This window comes from Bactrocera latifrons, unplaced genomic scaffold (assembly GCF_001853355.1).
Source record: "Bactrocera latifrons isolate USDA-ARS-PBARC rearing strain unplaced genomic scaffold, ASM185335v1 scaffold_222, whole genome shotgun sequence".
Classification (NCBI taxonomy): Eukaryota; Metazoa; Arthropoda; class Insecta; order Diptera; family Tephritidae; genus Bactrocera; species Bactrocera latifrons.
Window position 1 is genome coordinate 415,628 of NW_017535764.1, and position 27,034 is coordinate 442,661.

The 27,034-nt window shown below is 33.8% G+C and overlaps 2 protein-coding genes across 4 annotated transcripts in view; both read right to left on the reverse strand.

The window, feature by feature from the left end:
• Positions 1-21,542, reverse strand: part of LOC108968629 (flocculation protein FLO11) — a 128,834-nt gene extending 107,292 nt beyond the window's left edge. Inside the window, exons 1-2 of one of the 3 annotated variants that reach the window (XM_018932756.1) lie at positions 21,228-21,542; positions 17,122-17,354 (exon numbers count right to left, since the gene is read on the reverse strand). In XM_018932756.1, coding sequence (XP_018788301.1) covers positions 17,122-17,203 — 82 coding nt within the window. In that variant the 5' untranslated portion in view covers positions 17,204-17,354; positions 21,228-21,542. Of the gene's footprint in view, positions 1-17,121; positions 17,581-21,227 lie in introns of those variants that run through there. The other 2 variants (XM_018932754.1, XM_018932755.1) reach the window with 2 other exon arrangements.
• A 2,761-nt stretch (positions 21,543-24,303) lies between these two features.
• On the reverse strand, positions 24,304-25,587 carry LOC108968625 (complement component 1 Q subcomponent-binding protein, mitochondrial). The gene is made up of 5 exons (XM_018932749.1): positions 25,259-25,587; positions 24,993-25,143; positions 24,738-24,931; positions 24,590-24,678; positions 24,304-24,532 (listed from the first exon to the last, which is right to left on the reverse strand). The coding sequence occupies exons 1-5, from the start codon at positions 25,485-25,487 to the stop codon at positions 24,383-24,385; spliced, it is 813 nt and encodes a 270-aa protein (XP_018788294.1). The 5' UTR covers positions 25,488-25,587; the 3' UTR covers positions 24,304-24,382.
• Between the last annotated feature and the right edge of the window lie 1,447 nt (positions 25,588-27,034).

The following is a 27,034-nucleotide window of genomic DNA, read 5'->3' on the forward strand; positions in this document are numbered from 1 at the left end:
AAGCAGCCGCATAGTCGCAATGCAGATTGGACACCAATCATGAGCGTGGTCCGATCATTCCAATACAAGCGAAATGAACAAATAACTATAGAACGTGGACAGTTCCCAGTCATTCCAGCCGAAGCCATCACGATACATAAAAGCCAAGGTGGAACATACGCTCAAGTTACGGTTCATCTAGAGGGTAGAATKAGCAGGTCAGCTTTATATGTAGGATGTAGCAGAGCCACAAAYRCYAATGGATTATATATAATCGGGAAATTTTCTCCTCCGAACCCATTTGGACAGCAGGATCCCATTAAAACTCAACTTAATAAATTGAGCACAGAAGGTGCATTGACGACATGCTACAGATTTTTAGCCGAAAAATCGGAACAACGCCTAGATATTTATTACCCAAATGTGAGGAGTCTATTCAAGCATATTGCGGATATCAGATTAGATAAACTGATTTGTTCTGCTGATATTATGTGCTTTGCTGAGACTTGGGCTTTATCTCAAGAAGAATTTCCGATACAGGGCTATAATGTTATTGCGCGCCTTGATGGAGAAACAAGGTCATCCCGACGACGCCCGGCCAACGGCCTTTTAATATACTCAAAACAAGATAGGTGCCCAGATCTATCAGAAGGATCATTCTCAAGGAACGTCGCAGGTTCAGCAAACGTTTACCAACTATTAAGCGTAAACCATTCGACAGTTTCCTTATCACTTGTGTACAGGAATCCCAGGTATAAACTGTAACAATTTAGAGAGCAAGTGATAAATAATATCCGTCAGATAAATGAGCTGTTTAATGGATGATCCAGTCCTTGGAGACTTTAACATATGTCGCCTCACAGCAACTGATGATTTAGAGGGTCGATTACAACAGTTGGGATTTCAATCTACAATGGACAACGCCGCCACAACAAAACAGCAATAGGTTGGGTATGGACAAACATGGATCCAGCAATGACCTCATGTATCACATATGAAACACAATATAGTGATCATGACGGAATATTTTTAAGTTTTAGAAGTTTAGATATGAGTAATGTAATTTATATAGCATAAATATGTATTACAGAAATATAACTATATATTTGCTCAGTGTTTTTTTATAAAACAAACAGTAAGTATATATATGATATATACTTATGTACTAATTTATAAATATTATAATTTTTTTCCATTAAGTTTATGTTAATAATAAATCTTCTTAAAATTTGAAATAACTATAAACGTCTGAAAGATATATTTTCTTTATTAAATAACCTTAATGTTTCTAACAAACAACCTGGCTAACAAGAATTAGTGAAATGTTTTCCTTTGAATGAAAACTACTGGCCGGTTACGCCTTTAGATTTACTTAAACACATAGTTACTAAAAGAAATGCACCTGTGAAGGTAACCTTTTTTTCGTGTTTTTTTCTAATTTCTTGCTACTTATCAGCACCACTGATTGAAACGTATCGCGTTGCTTTTGGACTTTCATTTCTGGGCCACCGCGAAGCTTCCTGCTTATATTGTCAGAATTGTTGAAGACATTATCGGCGTTATTGTTGTTGTGTAACCAATTAAAATTTAAAATAATAACAGCGGCAACGCCACTGATCTGCCCGCTCGGAGCTCACCTAAATTTAGCGAGCTCTCATTATCGCTCTTGATTTTCTTTGAGCATTTTACCGCGTTCCTCCAACTAGTGAGCACTTGTTGTTGTCACATTATGCTTTTCTATCTACGTAAGTGTATGCACTCATAGCGTAAATCACCGAGATATGCATTTCTTTTTACTTCATATTACGCGCCGTTTCAGGAGCACTTTAAGCAACCGGCAGTCCACCTTATGAACGAATTTATTTGCAATTTTCATTAATTTTTCTCTTTGTTATGAAAAAGAGAAAACATATGGCGTGGTGGTGAAAGTGCACAGATACCGATGTGTTGCACCACCTAGGCACGTGCTATATATTTTATAGCACTCTTTTGGAAAATTTAAACACACATCTGTGCAAATATGAAAATAATATGTAAAAAATTATTTGGATTTTTTTATGTCATTAACGAAGTTTCTTAAGATATTGACAGTTTTTGGCTCTTTTAATGTTAGCATAAACCAAACTACTACCTGACTGAAACTCTCACTCCGTTAAAATAGAGGACGTTTACCGTTGAGCTTATGTTTGAAATAAGGTAAATGGGTACAGCTGTCAGAGAAAGAGTGTCTTGAAGCATGAGGTGGTACTTAACTTAGTAGCCATTTCTGGATAAGGATCATATCACCTTTTCATTTAAAGCTCTAGAACGAGAAAAATTAAAATTGATATCCTCATAAAAGAGTCCTTGTGATAAGGCCTTAAGAAAATGGAAACCTCAGAAGCAGAAAAATAAAACAATCACGTTTTTTCTAATAAAATAAGTTTTTATAAAAATAAAGGTAAACATTGTAAAACAAAAACCTCTTTAGCAAAATTTGAAAATTTATTTCAAAGTAAAAACTTTACAAATTGTTATTTTATTATTATGATTGTGAAGGTAATGTTTTTAATGAAATAATTAAATTTGTATACCCTAGCGGAGTACACTCTCAAATTTGTAACACCCGGAAAGAAACGTTAGAGTATACTATAAATGATCACGATGACGAGCTGAGCCCATTTAGCCATGTCGGATGACGAATCACTATAGTATATACTTGCCATAGAAACTGAACGATCAAAATCAAGTTTTCGTATGAAATCTTTTGTATTTGGAAGGTTATTACAGCTTCGGGACAACCGAAGTTAACGTTATTTCCTGTTTGATATTAAGTTTAACATTATTATTTTATATGTATCAAAGACTTTACCCCTTTGGCAACTTTAGGAAATTTTAAAAGTGATGTTTACTCTAAGTTTCGGTCACTTTTCAGCAAACAAGCCGCTTGTACAATTAGAATTTAAACTAAAGAAATATGTACATAACCCACTAGTAAGGAAAAACAATAATAACTTATTGAACTAATAAAAATGGTTATTATCATAGTTTAATTTTTTTCTTTTCCATTTCAAAGTCATTTGCAAGATGATAATATGAATTTATGAATAATTTTTTATTACTTTAGAAACTCTTTTTAATAGGTAGCAAGCAAACATATTTCTAGTGCCGATATTTGACACTTATTCAGTGCGTATATACTCATCGGCATGCACTTAACAATCATATTAGCACATGCGCTTCTGCTTTTAACGATTGCGTTGATATTTGGCGCTTCAACGATAGCGCCGACAAAATGCCAGCCATATACATTTCACTTCCATTTGCTTTTATATACTCGTACATATGAATATATAGTATACTACATATGTATTTAACGTTTTTGCTGTTGTCACGATACTTTTAGTTATTTGTTGTTGGGGTTGTTACGCTCTTTCAAGTTGATCAGAAAATATAACAGCATATAATGTTAAGGCTACGGTAAAAGTCATTTCGCCATCTCTCACATTGAGTGTGTTTGGAAAAAGAAAGCTATCAGCCTGACAGCCACCAAATGTCCGCAAGCGTGCTCCGTTCAGCATTCGCCGTTCACTTGGCCTGAAAGTGAAATTATTGAATTGCGCTTAGAGTTGTATTGAATTTAACTTGCTGATTTGCATAGCAAAATATTGCGTATGTAAATGTAGTTGTTGTTATTGCTGTTGGTGTCTTTGACAAAGGCAGTGCTGTTATACACTGTGTTGGTGTTTAGCCACCAAAAGCCATCAGCAAGGTGTTGACAGTCACACTTTGCGGCGTAGTTGTGTATATTTTTATGCCCTTGCAACCAGTTGCTACAGAGTATTATTCACCTATCGGTATTAAGACTTTCGAACTTCAAAGTGACGTTGCACTGCATATATCAAAAGCAATGAAAATAAGAGAACGTGTTTTGCTCATAACAGTGTATTTGGCCTGTCCCCTATATAACTAATATCAGATTCTCCGAACGTCTGGCTGACTTTACTTTATATAATTGGTTTTCCACCTTAAAGTATTTCCCTGGCTTTGAATCTTGCAAGTTGCAAGAGTATAAAATGTTCGGTTGTACGCGAACTTGGCCCTTTCTTACTAGTTTCTCATTCTTTTTTTCATCCTCTTCTTCTTTATCCACCGTATTCACATAATATTTTGCAATAAGTTGGCTTTTGAATTTTCTTTCGCGCTTAATAGTACCTTTCATGTTGGGGCAGGTCGTTGACGATTGAATTTTGTAAGGGAATAAGATTTAGCGGTAATTTCAAATGATTTAAGGCTACTCATATTTTTATTAATGGTTCACAAAAAGCTCTAAAGTTTGATATATAAGTATCGAGATAATGGATAAGCCCGCATCAAAATGAACATATTAACTTAATAATTTATAATATATTTTTGGGTGACGAGTAGAGTTGAAATCCGGATGTCTGTCTGTCCGTCCGTCCGTCTGTCCGTCCGTCCGTGCAAGCTGTAACTTGAGTAAAAATTGAGATGTCATGATGAAGCTTGGTATTTCTTGGCTCCATAAGAAGGTTAAGTTCGAAGATGGGCAAAATCGGCCCACTGCCACGCCCACAAAATGGCGGAAACTGAAAACCTATAAAGTGTCATAACTAAGCCATAAATAAAGATATTAAAATAMAATTTGGCACAAAGAATCGCATTAGGGAGGGGCGTGGCCGCGCCCCCTACTAACGATTTCAATGAAATTCGGTATATAACGTTTTCTTAACTCCCTGACCAAAGATTGGTGAAATCGGTTCACAACCTGACGCCTGAAATCTCGATTATCACTTTATCATGCGAGAGTATAAAATGTTCGGTGACACCCGAACTTAGCCCTTTCTTACTTGTTTTGTTATCATTATAAGTGAAAAAAACTATTATTTCATAGTTGATAGTTCTTGGCCGAGTGTCATGGTAAGTCGAGTCTACTAAATTAATTTGGGAGTCCAAAATATTTTAAATTTTTTTAGTTAGATATTGCTACTATTTTATAGGAAGTAGGTATAATCGTTTATTATATACTTACATACATGAGCAATGGAATGACGAAGCCAAGTTTTTGTACTTTATTTTTTTGGTAATCTATTTATTTCGAACTCAACTTATGAACCTTTTTGCAAATTTTATTAAACAGGTGGTCACTAACCTACATATAGGCCTATAGTCAGTTAGAAGACGTATTGATCTCATCACGCGTTTCGCTAAATAGAAAATGAGCTTCTTTAGTCAACACACTCTACCGCGAAATATTTCCATCAATCTCGCACACGTGAACTGAGAAAAAATGAAAAAATGTAAGCAAAAAATTATAACTATAACCTAAGAAAAAACTAGTTTAACAACATCACGACGAACATCTTCACTTCAGCTGCCTCGTTCGCTGCACAAGTTAAACAGTTGCCCAGCAGTGGGCACGGATTGCTTCACTTTTGCACGCCACCTTCAGCGTTTAGCGGCACAGTAGCTCAGTTGATCAGCATTTCATAATAAATATATTATTTAAGCAGTCACTAAGTCATAATAAACATACTTAAAAAACCTTAAACAAAATCAAGAAAATATTTGAAAGAAAATTAAATTTGAAAATATTTTATTATTATAAAATCACGTTCAACTATATCAGTTAGAGACTACTACCAAAGTGTGAAACAAGTTTTCTTGTTGTTTTTGCGTCTCACTTAATGTGCGGAATGTGCATCTCGTTTGACTTTCTTCTCAATTTTAGGCAATCGGTAGCGTTGTTTTATCCGCTAAGCTTGTGCGCTCTTGTAAATGTTGAGAGTTATTTTTCTGTTGTTCTTATTGTTCTTGACCATGTGATCATCGCTTCATTAGTTAATAAAATTAGCATATTTTTGGTATACCGAAACGTTTATTTCGGCATATACGCACTCATACATACACAGTTCCTATGAATTCATTATTTTTCGCTGCTCTTGTGTGTTTGAATTTAATTAGCTTGCCCGTTTTTATTATTATTTAATATCTACGTTGTTTTGTTAGTTTTTTATAACAATTTATAAATTTTTTAATTTCTTTTTTGACTTTTTTCTTTTATTTTTCTCTGAAATCCGCTTTTCTCCTAAGAAATCTGGTTTTTTGTCTATAAAATTACTGTTGCTCAATTTAAAAAAAAATATGTATATTTTTATGTGCGTATATAGGAAAAGAGAGAGAAATTAGTATTTTACTTTAATTCAAATAAATTTCATCTTTCTCCTTTTTAGTATGGACCTTTATTTGTAAAAATAATAAAATTCGTCATGAGGTTTTTGAAATTACTGTAAATTTTTCAAATGTAAATTTAGTAACGCGTTATAAACCTTGTATACATATTATTCAAATATTATCACAAATTCTTTTGTAATGGAGTTATACGTTTTAAAGTTCTTACACTAACAAAACCAGTCTAACCCTTACTACCCATTTCATATTTGCTATTGTAAGAACTTTAAAACGTATAATTCGAAGTCGTTGCTCAAGTCTGTCTGATACAAGCTTACACCGGGGACTATAAAAAGCTACTATGGTATCGAAAGAAATTAATTCTGAAACGAAAGCTATACAACCAGCTTTGAGAAAGCAGGACCTTTATTCTTCTTCTCGCGACACATCTGTAGGTACTGGTGGACCAATAGAAAGCATTGGGAAGAGGAAAACTCAAGAAGTCTGCAGAGTATATTATAGCTTAGGCCGTATGCTCTACTTTGGTAGCGGCATTTCAAAAGATTTTTAGATCACAGTACTCCGAGACTGTTATTAAACGTTTTTCAATCTTTAAAATTTCGATTATAACTTTTTATAAAATAAACATTCTGCGGTTGCTAATTAAAATGTAGTTTTAAAAGTAGTGAGACGAATCTGGTATAAAATGATTGAAAATAGGCAAGGCAAACCGCTTACGCGATTATAGCCGAGTTAACAACAGCGCGCCAGTCGTTTCTTCTTCCAATTTGATATCCCAAGCCTCGCCAGGTCCTTCTTAACCTGGTCCTTCCAACGGAGTGGAGCTCTGCCTTTTCCTCTGCTTCCCCCGGCGGGTACAGCGTCGAATAGTGTAGCCGCTGTCTTTTAATTCGCTGAACTATGTCAATGTCATATATCTCATACGGAGAGGTCCTCATCATCGTTCTATCGAATACGATATTCACCGTGGCCAACGCGCAAAGGACCATAAATCTTTCCCAGAACCTTTCTCTCGAAAACTCGCAACGCCGACTCATCAGTTTTGTCATCGTCCAAGCCTCTGCACCATATAGCAAGATGGGAATTATGAGTGACTTATAGAGTTTGGTTTTTGTTCGTATAGAGGACTTTGCTTCTCAATTTGCCTACTCAGTCCGAAGTAACACCTATTGGCAAGAGTTATCCTGCGTTGGATTTCCAAGCTGACATTGTTGGTGGTGTTTACACTGGTTCCAAGATAGACGAAATTATCTACGACTTCGAAGTTATGACTGTCAAAGCATTGTATTGATCTATGTGCTTCTAGCAATAGAAAGCTCCGCGGAGTTTAGTTTTCATAGACAGGTATTCACGTAAAAACACATTGACATTGTCAAAAGTGACGTGAGTACCAAGTCGCGAGTGCGACGACTGTTTGTTTGATGACAGTAAATATTTCGTCTTGTTCTCGTTCACTGCCATACCCATTTGTTTTGCTTCCTTGTCCAGTCTGGAGAAAGAAGAACTGACGGCGCGGGTGTTGAGGCCGATGATATCGATATCATTTATATGCTAGCTGAGCCCGCAACCGTTGTCGTGCGTGAAATGTGTGTATATGTGTTTTGAAATGAAAGGAAAGTTTAATTTATCATTTAATTTTTTTTTTTCAATGTAACGTTGCTTGATAAACCACATTTTTTGGTTTCTGTTTCGGTGTACAGAAAAGGTCTGACCGTGTGAAAAACATAGCACTTCCAAACTTGGCAAACCAAGTTGTGTCCTGTTGATCGTCACCTCAAATGCAATATTCACTGGAAGCGAAATACGTTTGTACTTAGAATCAATCATTCTGTCTACTTGTATTCGATAGGTGCGTCACAATCAGTCGTATTCCATTACACAGTTTCGGTGCATTAAGACAGCGAAACATAATAACGACAGATCCAACTTTGAGAGGCAAATGATGCGGTGGCATACCAAGCCTCTGCAAAGAATTTAGAAATTCTACTGGATAATTCACGGCGTCGTCTTTATTGTCAAGACGATCGATCGATTTGTATAATATGAGCACAAGTCTCCCGGAATTTGACTTTGAATCTTCCAATTTAAATCAACAACATCGGTATTTTTGGCAGCTAACATTGCGCGTGCACTTAAGAAATCGTAGTTACGATAATTTGGATAAACATGATGAGTTCATCTTAAGTGAATTGATAAACGGCGAATGGAATTGATATCAAACCACCGAAAGTATCAACCGGAATTGACCCATTTCCAATTTTTAGCGAAGATGATGTAAAATGTCTTTGGCAATGTTATTTTTGTTCGCTGGCTTAATTCTCCAAAACTTGCACACACCGTACCATTCACAGTTCTCAATGACTCAAATGAAGTTGAACCGCGAACATTAATCGAAGGTAGCAACTATCGTCTTTTTACGGGTGGATTGTATAAATTCGTTCTAAGGAATTAGTTGAGAACACACCTGGATATCAATCTAGCGGCTTAAATTCCTTTCTGTGTAACTATTTCTTCGACGATGCATTCCATGTATGGCAAGATATTTCCGAATAGAGCAATGTTCTCGAAAACAGATCACTAGCGAAAGTTGACAAAAAAATCGTAAATGTTAATTTTTTTGCTGGCGTTGTTTTCATTGGCTGTACTCTATTCTCTGAGTTGAAATATACTCTTTGGCCATTCGCACAACGGTCGGAAAACGTTCATGAATTGCAAAAGTAAATATCCTACAAAGCGCTTTATTGCAGTTCACGTATCGACCATTTGATACTTGCTGATCTCATCTCGTTCAAGACCAATAACCGCCATGTTGCTTCCTTTGGTGACGTATTTACAAACGCATTTTATCGATTTCACCAAACTGCAATACTCAACAATGATATGCGTTTTGAATGTGAATTATAAAATAATGGCGAATGTGGTACGATCCATGTGTTGTTAACTTTGATATTCACTCTTCTAAATTGAGTGCTGAATGTTCTGCCATTGTCGTCTGGTGAGCGACGCCTATACATTCATTTCTAGTTCCGAAAGAAAAGCACGTGGATAGTGTTTCGTGCATTTATTGTCAGCCAAGTGACGAAGTATGAGGTATTTTTATTTTTAAACCTTCCCCGATCCACAACGAATAACCTCTGAAAATTTCATAAAGATTGGTGTAGCCATTATCTTAGCGTTACTAACAAACAAACATTCATTCGTTTGTATAGAAAAAAGAAAAGAAAATTATTCGAAATTTTCTTGCCGTAAAAACCACTCTTGAACCTCAACGGTTATATTAAAAAAAGAATTATCAAATTTGGTTCAGTCGTATGAAAGTTATGAGCATACATACATTTTATCGATTCATTTTTATTTATATAGAGTTGTATTTGTTTATTTATATATTTTTTAAACAACTAGGTATGGTAGTGATACAAATTAATGTTTTGCGGAGCTCCTCACTAGATTATTTAATACTCTCCAGAATAGGTCAATAAATATCTCTGTAATGTGTATATTTATAAATGCATTTTGCATCTGAACAGACTACACATCCATGCTAAACTTTATTTAGACACGTACTTTTCGAGTAGTAAACTGATGTACAGGGTGGCTGATGAATTTTGTTACATTAAGAAACTCAAATAATTTTTTTTCAGTGTATGGAATTCACTTTTCTTTTATTCATGTTAAAGCTCATTCAATTTTATTAAATATAGCTTAATTAGTTTTAAAAAGAATGGAATTTAAATGTCCCCGCTGCTCGTTGATGCATGTGCGGCATCTTACCAAAATGTTGTTCATTACTGCTTGGAGAGTTAAGACAGGAATAGCCGCAATTGTTTCTCGAATGGATTGCCTTAGTTCATTCAAATTTGTTGGTTTTGCTTTGWAGACTTCCTGTTTGCAATAACCAGACAAGAAAAAGTCAGGTGCAGTAAGGTAAGGCGACCTGGGTGGCCAACGGAATGTGGAGTTTCTAGATATCAGCTTATTGGGAAATTTTCGTCGCAATTCTGTCATAACAGGTTGGGCTATGTGAGGASCTGCACCATCTTGCTGAAACCACACAGAGTTGAAAGAAATTCACATTCGGCGTAATTCTGGATAGAAAAGCTCTCTCAACATGCTCATGTCACCGTAACGGTGCGACCGTTTTCTTCGAAGAAGTAGGGCCCGACAATGCAGCGTGATGAAACTGCCCACCACAGTGTGACACGAAGTGTATGCAATTCCGTCCCATGCAGTATCTGTGGGTTGGAAGCACTCCATATTCGACAATTTTGTTTGTTTATGTTGCCGTTTAAATCGAAATGGACCTCGTCAGACATGAAAAGACAGTTCAACATTATTCCATCCTCTTCCACCATTTGAAGCATCTTCTAGCAAAATTCCAAGCGAATCGGCAAGTCTGCAGCGTGCATAATTGACAAAATTGTTTACAAGTCTCATTATGGTCCATCTGCTCGGAGGATTGCCGCCAAGCGTGCGCCTATACTCTCTTTGAACCGAAACTACGGACTCCAGTACGTGATGGCGGCGGACAATCCAAATTCTTGTTTCAGTGTCCCAGTTATCCATTTTTGTTAAATGTAAAAGTCAATCTGCAAAATAAAAAAAATTAACCAGATTCATTAAATAGAAAAAAAGTTAGTTAATTTTTTTTTTTGGTAGCGGCTTTCATAAGCCACCCTGTACTATATTTTAATTTTTTATACTCTGAATTATTACTAAGTTCACTACGAAGTTTGTGAGATTCTATAAAATTTAGTATATACATATGTATGTATATAAATTATCAGCGTAGCAAGCCAAGTCCATTAAGTTATGTCAGACTTTATGTCTGTTTGGTTTTTTTTTTACACACGTTCTTTTCTCTCCAACAAGTTCCTCATTTGTCAAAGCCGCTGATATCGAACAACTATAGTATAAGTTACCATACAAATTGAGCTATCGGAATGAAGTGCTCGTATGGAAAACTTTTTCATTTGACAGGATATTTTCACGAAATTTAGCACGCATTATTGTCTAAGACTTTGAAGCAATCACTGAATGAATCACATCGGAGCATGTAGCTTTAAGCTGTCATCCACACTGATCGGAATAAAGTGCAATCTCTGAAGTAATTGTTTAGATCGAGTTTAGTGCCACACAAACCGACGCATCAAAACCAAGTTCTTGTATGAAATTTTTGTAGTTGTGAAGAGTATTATAGCTTCGTGGCAAATGAAGTTAACGTCTTCTTTCTGTTTTGTCATATTGAAGTGTATTTCCATTTTTTAGTATTTATTTTTACATATGTATTATGCGAATTATTGGAAATAAAATTTTGAAATTATTGTTTACGTGTGTTTTTAATTTGCACTTTGCATTTATGACCAGTGGCGCGCAAAGTCAAACAGTTTATTTCGCATAAGCAAACAGATGTGTACGATTGGTAGCTTTGAAGCTTCTAAGATTAGTTTTAATATTTATAATTTCGCCTGAGTCTTTGAAATAGAAGCTTGCTATGATTAAAATCAAGTTATTGTTATTACTTGTAATTGATTTTATAGGGTATTTGGTTTATTGAATATATTTGTTACTTTTTCATATTTCACTTATATTTGAATTTAAATATCTGTCTATTCTTCAATTCGATTAAACTTTTCAAAAACAAAACTTTGATATCAAAATGTTTCAATTCGGCTTGAAAGATGAAATAAAGCAGTTTCTCAAACATATAAAAAAAGAGTTTTCGAAACTGAAAAAATTTATATGTTTTAAAATATATATCGGTAGTTAATTTCCAATCCGATGAATTGATTTGAAAAATACTCCGTCGTGATATTCATGAGACAAAACGGTGTCCTCGGATTTTGCTAAATAGCCAGAAGTTACACGAAGGAAAATGAGGTGAATGTGATGGTTGCGGCACGATATTAATCGAAAATGTGACGAAATGATCACGAATAACCAATGCAGTATGAGATGGTGCATTATCGCACTTCTTTGTTCAATAAATTCAGACATAATAAAAATCGAAGAATTCAATTTTATAGCCTCACAAAACGACGCGTACTCAAATACTATGAATATTTTGTGGTGAAATTTAGCATTGATACCCCTAACAATACTACCAACTTACAGGGAAAAAAATTACCGATTCGAAAAACACGCGAAGTATGAACTAAAAATTCACCTTTCAATCTTTTCACAGTTTGGGTAGTCTTTTCGTATTTTGTCAATAGGTATCGTTGCAGTCGTGTATCTCTAGTGCTACCAATCATATTGTGTCATACCATATGGTGTTGGAAAGGTGAGATTTTAAGCTTCATTTAACCAAAAAAACTTAAATGGTTCGGTCGCTTCCGTTTTAGAAATTTAGAAATTTCAATTTACCCTGTTTAAAGATTTACACTGATAAAATAATGTCTTTAGCTAAAATTGGCAAAAGGTGGTCCACCGAAATGATAGTTTTTTTGTTTTTTATTTATTAGTATGATTGGAAATACGAAAATACTTTTCGATCTACCAATATATATTTTTATATAAGTATACCAATATAACATTACATAGGCTGTTTTTTTATAGGCACAAAGTATTTTAGCTGTCAAACCAGCTGTCAACAAAAAAAAAAACACGTGCTTGAAAAAGTTTTGCTTCCCTGTGGAGAACACGATAACCTGTTGAAAACTTACCTTCGGCGAGTAGATGTTGTTCTAGAAATGAAAACCATCCCCAAATAATTTGTAGGATTCCTGCCGAATTCACAGTCTTTGGCCAGTTACGCAGTGACGGTTACGAACTTGACCTTCATTTATTGAGTAACACACCTTTTATCATGCCTCTAATTAGCTTACCAATCTTGGAACTAAATTGCTATATACAAGTAATAGGTTTATTAATGCTGGATAATAAAGTGATAAAGACAATCCGCATTTTTTTCCTAGTAAAGTTTTGATTATCAACCTTAACGCTTAAAGAAGTTAAGAAACTAAGTTTTTCGGAGAATTTGTCACTTTTCGACTAATCAGTACAAGTGTAAACAAAATTGCTTCGTGTTTTCCTCAGATCCTAACTGATATGAATCTTCCGCGATCTTTTTTAAACGTTTGCCTCAGTAGAAATCAGTTTTAATCTGTTATCAAGGTGCTAAATATCTAATCTAATTATAGTCCCTAATACGATAAATTTAAGTGAATAAATGTATTATTCGTTGTTATGAATGCATCGAAAAGTCAGTAAGTCATTCCTCTTCGGTGTTTTGACATTAATTTAATCCTAAAAAAGTAAGTGGGGAAATCCAAATACAACTTCGTTTGAATTTCTTAATACACCGAAATATGAACATGTGCTTGAAAGCACATAAGTAATCAGTTCAGAGTGCAGCGAGATTGATGTGTAACTTGCTACCGCTTCTGGTATTGAAAAACTTCACAAGTATCGAAAATATGAATTATTATATTTTGTAATTCCCTTCCCGTAAAACACACGGAAATCATAAGCAGCGCAAATGGAACGTTGTGACACGTACGCATAAGCAGACAAGTGTGCCAATTTATGAATAATAATTTCCTTTTTTGTTTTTATGCAATTTTCACACCAATTGCAACTTTCGTTTTAATTATTATGTTGTGGAAAATGTTCGAACAGGTAGTTGCGTGAGCCGTGTTTCAGCAAATTTGTGTGATGAAACAAAAAGTCCAATAATGAGAGAACTACAAGCATTAAATACACGTACACACATATACTCCTGTGTACTATTCATGCTATATTATATAATATATACATATGTACATGCGCACGCATAAACAGTATTTCCGGTCGCGCGTGCACAAAGGTCACAGAAAAGCGTCGCAAAAAGCACACATTAATACTTATGCATATACATATTCACATATAGATAAATTCGTACAATTTTCCGATACATACCATACATACATATATACAAGAGCCAAATGAACAAAATATTTATCTCATGTGCTGTCTGGTCTGCCACATCTACACCAAATTTCGTACGATTATAAAATCTAATAGTTTCCGGTATACGTTTGTTGTTTTTATACTCTCGCAACAATGTTGCTAAAGAGAGTATTATAGTTKTGTTCAACGGTTGTTTGTAAGTCCTAAAACTAAAAGAGTCAGATATAGGGTTATATATACCAAAATGATCTGGGTGACGAGTAGAGTTGAAATCCGGATGTCTGTCTGTCCGTCCGTCCGTCTGTCCGTCTGTCCGTCCGTCCTTGCAAGCTGTAACTTGAGTAAAAATTGAGGTTAAGTTAAGTTAAGGTTAAGTTCGAAGATGGGCAAAATCGGCCCACTGCCACGCCCACAAAATGGCGAAAACCGAAAACCAATAAAGTGTCATAACTAAGCCATAAATAAAGATATTAAAGTGAAATTTGGCAAAAAGGATCGCATWASRGRGGGGCATATTTGGCCGTAATTTTTTGGAAAAGTGGGCGTGGCCCCGCCCCCTACTCAGTTTTTTGTACATATCTCGGAAACTGCTACAGCTATATCAACCAAACTCTATAGAGTCGTTTCCTTCAGGCATTTTCATATACAGCTCAAAAATGGAAGAAATCGGATAATAAGCACGCCCACCTCCCATACAAAGGTTATGTTGAAAATCACTAAAAGTGTGTTAACCGACTAATGAAAAACGTCAAAAACACTAAATTTTACGGAAGAAATGGCAGAAGGAAGCTGCACCCAGGCTTTTTTTAAAAATTGAAAATGGGCGTGGCGACGCCCACCTATGGACCAAAAACTATATCTCAGGAACTACTCGACCGATTTCAATAAAATTCGGTATGTAATATTTTCTTAASACCCTGATGACATGTACGAAATATGGGTGAAATCGGTTCACAACCACGCCTTCTTCCAATATATATATATCAAATCGTATATACTTCATAATTTCAGTAAAGTTCGGCTCATTGTTTTTGAAAAAAAGCGGGTCCCCAATTTTTATTTCACAAATATTATATATCCAAATTTTTTCCCTCATATTCGCCACGAGCAAACAGCAAAGTAATGAATGCATCTATTTTTGTAGCATTTAGCTCCCACTTAATTCCTAATATCCTAAATGCTTCTTCTTCTGTGCATTTTATAATATGATGCATTATACTCTGATCAATGATAAGAGCAAATGCCGTCTTCGTTTGTCCTTTCATTATATGTTATATTTAGCATATCTCGTTGGCCCTGACGTATCCCTAAAAAATTATGCACTGGTAACCTGCCAGAGTTGGAACTTCCGTTTATTTCTTCCCAGACTGTTCCATCAGCAGCTGTTTCGATCTGTTGATCCTCCAAATCCGTCTCACTTTCGGATGTCAATAAAACTCTCTTTCTTTTCTGTCCTGGACGCTTGTTTATAATATACTCTTCTTCACTATCTCTTTCCGATTCCAATTCACTTGATGTAAATATCTTTGTTTCCATCTTTTTGTTTTCATTTCGATAAGTTTCTTGTTCATCCTATTCTGAATTCTTTTCTTCAATTTTCGTTATATTTATTAGGTAATTTGTAATTTTCCAATGCTTTGATATTTTTAGGGTTATTATCTAAAAAAAATTATTACACTATGTAAGGATTAAAAAATTTACATCCAAATATTGATGCTTTACCTTATCTCTTTCAAATAAACAGTCGTAAAACGAAACTCTTAAAAGTGCACTACTTGACACAGTAATCAATACCCGCTGAGATAATTATAAAAGATTTTTCTCTGACTGTATTTTTGCCCACTGGTCATATTTACATGTGATAGTTTTAATCCGGCGAACTCCGCAAATTGTAGCCAGACTAATACATAACTTATTCAACCTTCTGTTCGTTTGAATAAACTTCTGCAATTCATCGCGATTCTAGAAAAAAATTGCTCAATCTGTCAAATTCTAACTCATTTTATTTGTTTGAGATGTCAAAAAGAAGAAATATGTAGATTTTCTTCAAAATTGTAGTCTTCTTTAGTAATAAATTTAATTTCAAAATATATTAAGGAATTAAAGAGTTTCTGAATATCGAAACAAATTAACACTATTTAGGAATTCTGTCTAGTGTAAACTTAGGTGGACTCTATTATATATAGTTTCCTTAATTATTGAGAATACTTGTGCTCTAATCTTTTTCGATACTTCAGATTACAAATAGAGTGTTCCACAAGTTCAATGCTGTCACCGAATGGGGGACAACTATTATTAGAAAGTTTTTTACTTCGAAATCTTATAAAAGGAATTAGGATTATTTGTCGTAAGGCGACTGTTACTTTTTTTCAGGTTTTCAGGTTTTTTCTCAGACAGAATTTAAACTCACTTCCGAAAATAATTCAGTTAAGACAAGCCTTTTTTAAAAATTATGTACAGTTATATTTTACGATATATAAATGCACAACAATACAATTCATTAAAATTTTACATTAAACATGCATATTTACTATATTAATCTGTTGTTAAAAGAAATGGATTTCATATTCCATAATATAATATGCTGCAATACAAACAAACATATTCACATGCACATATATTTAGTTATTTAAAATAGTTTCCTAAAATAGTTTATAGTAAGTAATGAAAATACAAAATAAAAATCAGAATGAATAACTCTCAGCTCTGTGAAAAACTTTTCATTGCCCCTACCAGCGGTTAGGTTTGATAGAATCTGCATTGAGTTTATAACAAACATATTCCATTTTAAATGCATTCATTTCCTGTTTGGTATAGGTGCTCTGCAATTTTTCACTGTCATAAATTCTGCATGAAAAACTTCACACACAAAATCCCAACATGGGGAGAACAAAATTTGCTCTGAGTGCCACTCAATGATTCGCAAGTAATCGTAAAATATTTCTGATAAATGCCATGATTTCCAAATGGTGGTATGACGAGAACGGTTCGGAACTCCAAGAATATGAACAAAAAATTTTATAATTGAGTGTAAAGTATCACTCATTTAATCAGCCAAGAACTTACCTTGTGACTGTACAACAGCAAGCAGCGAAGCCGCCAGTATCAACAGCAGGCCATTGAGGCCGCGAAGCGCTGGTATTTCCATACTATGTGAGTGCGCCGGATCCGCGCTTAGTGTGTGCAGTTCCTTATTCTTGTTGCTATTATTATTTACTTTTATTTATTTTTCACCCACCGTTAAGACAGTTTTTTTAAACAACTTATATTGTTTTGCTGATGTTGTTAACTTTGTAAGCCTTTTGTTAGCCAAAAATTTAATAATTAATTTGTTGTTACACAAGAACTCATTTATTTATTTCTTGCATTGCACTTTTTGCGGCATGGTGATTTCTTAACATTTAATTGCTTTTTGTTGATTTTTTTGCTTTTTTTTTATTTGTAAGTAATTATTCCTTTGTTATTAACACAACACGATATTTTTTATTTAATATTCACGTTTTTATAACCCGTTCAATATGTAAATACAAAAATTAATTTTTAACGTTATTTTGTAAAATTACTATTGAACAAAGATTATCTGTACAGTTAAAAATCAACTCGTTAAAAACAGAAATGGAATATATAAAATGCAATTGTTTAAAAAATTAAAGCAACAGCAGCATTTCTGGCTGCTGTCTATAAGTGACATGCAGATTATGAGCATAGCATAAATAATCTTGAGTCAGCGTTCTCAAGGTTATGCACAAGCAAGTCATACACACCAATGGGCATGTATGGGTTTATAAATGTTTGTGCTAATTAGTGTTGTTGTTGCAGGAAAATATATTGTAAGTTCTTAGGATTTAAAAGATTGTGAAAGTTAAAATAAAAATAAACATAAACTTTCTGGAAAGCATTCATTTTTATACTCTCGTAACAAAGTTGCTAAAGAGAGTTTTATAGTTTTGTTCACATAACGGTTGTTTGTAAGTCCTAAAACTAAAAGAGTCAGATATAGGGTTATGTATACCAAAGTGATCAGGGTGGCGAGTAGAGTTGAAATCCGGATGTCTGTCTGTCCGTCCGTGCAAGCTGTAACTTGAGTAAAAATTGAGATATCATGATGAAACTTGGTACACGTATTTCTTGGCTCCATGAGAAGGTTAAGTTCGAAGATGGGCAAAATCGGCCCACTGTCACGCCCACAAAATGGCGGAAACCGAAAAAATATAAAGTGTCATAACTAAGCCATAAATAAAGATATTAAAATGAAATTTGGCACAAAGGTTCGCATTATGGAGGGGCATATTTGGACGTAATTTTTTTGGAAAAGTGGACGTGGCCCCGCCCCCTACTAACTTTTTTGTATATATCTCGCAAACTACTACAGCTATGTCAACCAAACTGTATAGAGTCGTTTCTTTTAGACATTTCCATATACAGTTCAAAAATGGAAGAAATCAGATAATAACCACGCCCACCTCCCATACAAAGGTTATGTTGAAAATCACTAAAAGTGCGTTAACCGACTAACAAAAAACGTCAGAAATTTAGTGTTTCGGAAGAAATGCCAGAAGGAAATTGAAAATAGGCGTGGCGTCGCCAACTTATGGACCAAAAACCATATCTCAGGATACTCGACCGATTTCAATGAAATTCGGTATACCCTGATGACATATACCAAATATGGGTGAAATCGGTTCACAACCACGCCTGAAATCTCGATTATCACTTTATCATCAGAGTATAAAATGTTCGGTGACAGCCGAACTTAGAACTTCCTTACTTGTTTACATTCATTTTGTTATATTTTTAAATAGAAAAAGATCATGAATAATTCTTGGAAAGCTTCAATTTTATAAACTAGTTATAGTTGTATACGGGTATATAATTACTATAAATCAAAATTATATAGGGTACATATTATTCGATTTAAGATTAGAGTACGATTAGTTTTCGATCTTTAATAAAAAGTCAGCTATAATTTTGAATTCGGTGGTTGAATATACATAAATTCAATAGAATATAATACTGTGGGCAAAAAATAGTAACACTTTTTAATTGAATCGATTCGGCGAAATATTTGCTTTCTAGCTTGGTATGACTGTTAGTGAACTCTTCACCAAATGTCAAATATTATTCTCATTGGCTCCATTGGAATATCGGTAGGTACAGTGAAAACCATTTTGAATGATCATTTGAGCTAAGAAAAATGAAAGCAGGATTGGCTTCATAATCACTCAATTTTTTTCAAAAACAGCGTCGCGTTAACGTCTGAGAAACAATGTTTCCTGGTTACCAGCATGTAATGAAACGTATTACAAAGTCTTACTATTTGTTCATAGTATTGCTGGATGCGGTTCTAAAGCTGTCGAGAGCTGCTCAAAGACTCATTGAAAACTGACGTCAAATCAAATATGAAACAAAAAAAGGAGCTGCTTATTATTTCTCTAACGCTTGTTCAATCAATAACGATTAGAAGAACCACAGAATTTAGTTGGTCTGTGTTGCTTAACTTCGCCCATGCGTTTGAATTTTAGTTATGCAATAGCTAATAAAGTTGTTGTTGTTTTAATAGAGGTGGTTATTAAAAATATAGTATTATGTGTCAGTTAGCAGTATATCTAGAGAGATATATGTATGTTTGTGTATGTTCTGCTATTTTTAGAGCGGATTTTATTTCAGGTAATAAAAATAAAAAATGTATAAAATGAAAATAGAGTTTTAATAGAAGAAAGACATAAAGTTATTTAATGAAATTTTATCAAATTAATACGAAATATTATTAAAGTTGTACTAAATTTAATTTTAAGACTTCAATAAAGATTTCAAATACTATAAAAAAATATTTTAAAACTACTAAACTCTATTTAAGCTACTATAACTTTAAAGATTAAGCTCACATCGCAAAAAACAACAAAATAAAAAATAGCTGAAAATCATTAAAACATCATTAAATAACACGAAAAACGTGGCGACCAGTGAAATAATGTATTAGTTTGAAGTGCTATAATCAATTAATTTTATTAACTAGTGACGCTTTTTAATGAACATTTTAATAACACAAAAGTAATTTTCGGTTTTGTCTCCCAACTCGCTTGGTAAATAAATATACACATGCGTAAGGCATTATTTATCCAGCTAGCAAAGAGGTTTCCGAGCTTCGGTTAAAACAAAATTTCATTTCACACTATCTGATATAATAATTTTTAAACAACTAAGAAAATCATACTCTTATAGAACCCATATATGTATATACCTATACTGAACTGTATATAATATAAATAAGTAGAGTGTCTAATAAAAGTTGTCTACACTCTCCATGCCCGCATTGCCTCACTAAACGTCAAGTTACAGCAGCAGAGTGGCAAAACAAAAGACTTGCGAAAGAAACTTGCAGACAAAAGCAGCCGAATGAGCAGCCGAATGAGCAGTCGTTAAGCAAATAAATAGCTTGATAGGCGTGCATATATACACAACTTTGGTGGCTTTATTATTTAAATTTATGTCTGTTTTGTATTTATTTTATTTTATTTAATCGTCTGCTGCGATTTGATGTGTGCGTAAATGTCATCTTAATAAGATAACGAAACTGTTGGTAGGAATTTTTTCAACATTCCTATTGAATCACTGTTTATTTATACTTTATTATAATTTTATTGTTAAATATTTCTACTTTTTTTAATTTTACCTTTACATAAGCCAAGTCTTATGCATTTTATATTGAAAGTAATGTTATTGTTGGGTTCAGTATAAGCTTACAAGCTTTTTACTGTTGCAATTACCCAAAGTAACTTTTGTTATTTGCACTAATAATATTTTTAATATTGAAAGTAAGTGCATTATAACAATATATACATATATGTATATACAACATGCAAATGCGGTTATAGTACTTTGCTGTTACATGCTCACTCTGTACTTTGCTGATGTTGACAAAAAAAAATATGTATTATAGCTTCCATACAAATTAATCAGCGAAGGAAACTCAAGAAAATGCAGATAACTGCTGTAGCTCTAAATGCACAAATAGCAACAACACTAAGAACCACAACAACATTGAATAGTAATAAAAATTAAGCGAAGAGATAAGTAAATTGTTCAGACACTTATATATTTTATATCATGTGTTTCAGTTGTTTTACTTTCTACATAGTATATGGCACTTTTATATGTTTCATTTTTCTTACATGCTTTCATTTGTATTAAAACTTTGTATATTTTTGGTAACTTTTCAGTCAAATTGTACCAACAGTGATTTTGAAATAATTTGTTGTTAAAAATCCATTCACAAAATATCACTCATGTATAACCGATTCGAATTAACGATTCGAAAGACTCAAGCACGAAAGCTTTAAATGCACATTATACAAATGTGTATATGTGTATATGTATGTATTTGTTATTGTACTACTTTATATTTGTTATTATTAGTTTTGTTGTTGTAATTAATCGAACAATTGTTTCTCAATATTTCGTACCGCACACCAGTGTTAAACCGTTCATAAAAGCGTTTCGAGTCAAACTAACCCCAGCTTTCGTTGTTGGCCAGCGTCAAGGTAGTCGAGTTGGTATAAAATGTGGCTTATGCTATGGGCTTGGCTCGCAGAGTGGTAACGCAAGAATTTCTAGCTTTATAAGAAGCGCTGGTAATGACAAAGAGCCAAGAGCATAAAACGAACTAAGGCAAAGGACTGAAACAAGCAAAAAGCAGAAATGGAGGAAAATATGTGGGCTTAAAAGCTAATTGCGAGAGAAAAATGAGAAAACTGACTAGTTTTTGTATAATAACTCCAACAGAGCAGCTTTCAATAGCCAGAGAGCGATTTTTTAAAAATAGAGTTTTTGGGAGTATGCGTTAGGCGGAGAGTAGTGCAAAAACTATTAGACTTTGAAGCATACCTTGCACGTAGGTGTCCAAACGTAAGCGACTTGCTTGTAAATCGAAAAAGTGTCCAATTCCAACTTTTTAGAAGTTAAACAAGCAATAAATTTAATAATAATGAAAATTTAAATTAAATTGCATGTCTTTTCTTCCCAAAAACCTGCTCATTTGTCGGAATCCCAGATATCGTATCACTTTAAGAAATAACTGCCATATAGGTAAACTGCTAAATCGCACCCAAGTCCTTGTAAAGAAAACTTTTTTATTTGTGAAGGGTGTTGTAGCTTCGGTGGAACTGAAGTTAACGTGTTTTGTTGTTTAATAATAATGCGTTAGAATTCACATTTAATAAAAGGCAGTATATGTCTGTTGATATATTATAAATGAATATTGAATTTTAACCAGCGGAAAATGACGTGAAAAACAAGCTTTTGAAAATATAGAAGTAAAGTTCCTTTTAGAAATAATAACAAAAGCTAATTGCCCTTATCTTTTTATAGAACTATATATTAATTTCTAGGCTGATTCCAATGCTATATTATTCATCTTGTTTTCTTTGTTCGCTATTTCCTGTTCCGCGATAGTTTCAAATCTCGCAATAAAAAAATTACTTTCAAATTTTAATTTTTAATACCTCTACTGTTTCAGCTAATTCTAATAATGTATACTTCTTCTTGTTATGTTTATTTGTTACTTTCTTTTCCGCCGTAGTTTGACCTTTCGAACTTGCCGTAAAAGTGATTTTTGCTAATTCATTTATAAATTATGTTAAAATTAACAAAATCGTTTTATTAAATTATGCAATATTCTATTTGTGGTCTTGAAAGCAGCAATTACAAGAAAATGCATTCAAGCCGTAATTGACAGAGCTAGAGTTGAGTATTTCTTTAATCTGGATAAATTGTAATTAATTAGCATGTTAGAAACATTTGCGCCACATAAATCCATTAGCCTCATCCATTTCGCAGCGAAATTGATGTACGAGATAAGCAAACTCACAACAAAAAATTGGCAAACGACAACATTTAAGCTTAAAATCAGCACAGGCATCTCGCAGCCATTAGCAGTAAACCCTGTAACCCATTTTGTGAAACATTTCGCAAGACAAACAATCACACCAACATATAGCCGGTGGAAAACAAGCCAAATTGAATTAAAATCGAAAATAATTGTAATTTTATAATGATTTTACAATTTTAAGACATGCCTGTCAAAGTGTTTGTGTACTCGTATTATGTGCTCTCACTTAATCTTCCTCCAACAGCCAGATAGGTATTTGAATCGGAAAATGTAATTTTCGTGCATCATATACATGCAGCAGCAAAGTGAAGAGTAGCTCAAAGCTAAGCGATTGTTACCTACGTAAGTCGCGCATAGTGTACATATTTATTAATCTGTCTCATCGATCGCGAGTAGTCAATCGTCTAAGATCCCACATAAATCGTAAGCTGAAAACCAGCACCAACATACTATACATATGTACATATGTACATAATAATATGAATTCGCTATAAATGAGTGCATATGCTTATATGTATGTGTATGTATATTTTTATGTCAGTGCATCAGTAACATCGATCGTGCAATGAAGATGACGTTGAGAGAGCTGCTTCACTATACCAAATCTGCAATTACTGGCGCTGCAAATGCATCGATCGTAATTTTTTAATAGCAGGAAGGTTGGGGATGTGCGCCATTGTAGATTGTTGGTTTTTGTAAATTTGCCAATTCTGAGTGCCAACAAATAAGAAGTTAGCGTAACGTGTATGTTGTACGCTGCCACCAACCCTTTCACTGCTACGTTGCACGATTTGTTTCTGTTCATTTATTTTTTTTATTAATATTTAGGTATGCATGTTTATACATTAGTACTGATGAGTAGATACATATTTACATAATAGGATCGCTCGTAAATCGTTTAAGCCAGCATATACAAAACGCCGGAAATTGAACAGATTTTCCTGTTAACACACTCGATTAATGATACTTAAAAATGAAAATAGCATTGCTAATAATATGGAGATTTAGTTGCTTAAGTACTTAGATTTTTTTTCTTAGAATATTGTACCTTTATTTATGCAATTGTTTTCATTACAAATATCGACATTGTTTATAGTCAAATTTCTTTCAATGTGCATGGAATCTTCACACATTCGCTTTACATTTTCTGTGGGAAATGAAAATAGCTGAGAAAAATAAATTTATTAAGAAGGAAAAAGGAAACAATTCAACAATACTTAAAATGTATTAGGCCACATAAAAAAAAATTGGCGAACATTTAAGCTCTACAATGTCGCTATAACACAAAATGCAGCTTCCAAAAGTAAAATATGGTTTGCCTTTTCGATTTTCACTTCATGTGATTAATTCTTATACTTTAAGCGTAAATTTTATGTCACTTGGGGATGTATGAACTTTTAACTAAACGCTGTGTAGCATTTATTGGCAGATATGCAGCATTTATTTGCCAGAAGTAAACTTCGAAAGGCTTTCCAAGAAACCAATGTATGAACTGTGCTCGAAAGCAGTAGCCAAATCTGAGAGTTTTTCAACGAATTCATTACTAACACCTTTCTCTTCCAAGAGATTCATCAGCAAGTCATAAAGGTACTGTAAAGAAGCCAATATTAAAATTTGTTGGCCATAAGTTAGTTTATATCTACTTACGCCATCGAGCACATCACCGGCCACGGCATAAACCTTATCGTTCCATTCACCTTGGTAGATACATATCTCATCAATGCCAAAAATGTCATCTGCATAAATAACCAGAAATTTTAAAGCTCTTTCGGTATTAAATAATTTCATCACTTACTGTATTCGCCCTCTTGTGGAGTACCTTCCAAGAACGAGCATGTGAATGAAAGGGTTGTGTTGGCCTTAACGATGTCAATCTCAAAACGTGGTTTACTGCGCATCTCACCGGTTTCAGCCTTTTCCGCGTTGGGGTCCAACTCAGGTTCGTCTTCAGTATCCACAGTGTGATTGACATTGAAGTTAATGACAATTCTATAGAACACAAATTTTATTAATCACTTGTAAAGTTTTATTCAATTTTTTTGTAATTTACTTTTCCTTATCACTCGTCTTGGTTAACTCAACATCCGCGCCATCCAGCTTAACATTGAATCCCTCTATTATTGTGGGAATAGTTTTGATTTTTTGCGCTTTGCGTTCCGCCAATATTTCTTCAGTCAGGAACTCCACAAGTTCCCTTTCGCCTTTAAATTAAAAAAATATACTTTAATTCAAAAACTGTACGCCATAATTTCATCATGTGTATATAGGTTATGTAATTAATATTTTAACCGGCAATAGGTGTTAAAAATTTCTAACCTTTGGTATGCAAATGTTTTACTCCACCACAACCGCAGCTGCAGCTTAAGCTGGGCTTGTGCACATTCAAGACACTGCTGGTGGTTCCAGAAGCTTCTAGATTCTTGCACATGTGCCAGAGTGTGCGAGTGAAATCACGTTTACCGAAAACATTTTTTAATGCGTTGTTTGAGTTGGCAGCGATCAAACTGTTGCCGAAACGAAGTACAGATTTTGTTAAATTACTCATTGCGAAAGTTTTAAATTTTGAAATTTTACGGATAAATGCAGCTGCAGATGTTAATTTAACCTCACAGGATTTTATGCTGGTAAATGTCAACTTTGATTTTGCTTAGAGCATGTTCGCCAACAACGGTTGTTGCCATATGTTATTTTTTGTTTAGAAGTATTTCGGTTGATTGCCAAAGATCCCGATATGACAGGGTAGAAAAATAATATATGTAAATCAAAAACTATAAACTTCCTGCGGCTATAACCATATATATTCGTGATCTGGAGAATCTCCTCTATCCAACCATACCCATTTTATAACCCAAATCCTGGGACGGCCCCGACCCCAAACAAATATTAAGACAATGATCCCAAGCTAAATAATTAGCAATCGATTATTTATCGACTTATGTTGATTACAAATACTTTGTATAATGTATCTAAAATAAAAACAAATAATTGGTAACCCATTTTTGTACCAATCAGCTGTTTTTGTTCTTACAATTGGCCTTTAGCTGACGTACGTTTTCTCATGTATTTTCATTTCTATCAAGCATTGTATAACCCTACAAGTAACCAATCCTTCATTTTTCACTAACCATACGCAAAAATCTACTACAAATTAGGAACTTGGTACGGGTTGCAACTATTATTCTACTACAAATTAGGCATTTGGTTCGGGTTGCACCCAAATATTCTACTACTAAAACGTTTAAATGCCTCAAATCAGCTATAGTGTGTTGCCGTGTTAGGTTTTAAAATTTATAACTTTAACAATATTTTTATAAAATATTCAAATATTTTTCGATTATTTAAATTCCCAAATATTAAATTGAATCAGTTTTGTCCAAAATATTAATTATTGTATCAATATATTATTGAATGTTTCCAATTTTATAAAAAAAAATATTTATATAATATTTGTGTAAAAACTGTGTATTTTGATGTGAGAATAACTCCGCAGCGTTTCTCACATCTTTTCAGACAAGTCTGGGGCATAGTATATATTCGTTGTGTAGATAAAGGGAACTGCAAACTCTTGCCAGTTGACCAGTGTGAGTCATTTTCTAATAGATCCCTCAAAAACGCCTGCAACGACGCTTTGGTTCAAAATACCTCTTGGCAAAGTTTTCAAAGTTTACCAAGACCTACCAATTCTACCTCATTTCAAAATATGGAAAGCAGCTTTCTACATAAAAATGCTTTTATGTATTTTTGCGGTTATTTGTACTATAAATATTTTAAACAACATATTTGTTGGTGGTATTACTGAAGATGATTTTTTCTTCACTTCAGAAAGACAATATAGTAATTGCCAAATAGTAAAACCACCCCTTGAATTTATAGATTTTCTATYAAAAATCGAAGATATTTATACACAACATTTTGATTCTACTTGCCATAGGATCGGGTTTTCCCAAATATTATTTGAAAAAGTGGTTAACGCAAAACCGTACTGTTGTTGTGAAAATTGTAATTCTGATATTATAAAATGTCTATTCATTAGAATTAGAACATATTCCCTAGTAAACGCTTTTAATAAAAAAGTAAAACAAAGTGATTTCA

Excerpts from the sequence above, each read along its gene's own strand:
- LOC108968625 (XM_018932749.1), bottom strand. The coding sequence starts at position 25,487 with ATGAGTAATTTAACAAAATCTGTACTTCGTTTCGGCAACAGTTTGATC. Across the intron at positions 24,679-24,737 it reads TCCACAAGAGGGCGAATACA|ATGACATTTTTGGCATTGAT; the intron begins GTAAGTGATGAA and ends TTATTTATGCAG. Across the intron at positions 24,533-24,589 it reads CCGGTGATGTGCTCGATGGC|TACCTTTATGACTTGCTGAT; the intron begins GTAAGTAGATAT and ends GCTTCTTTACAG.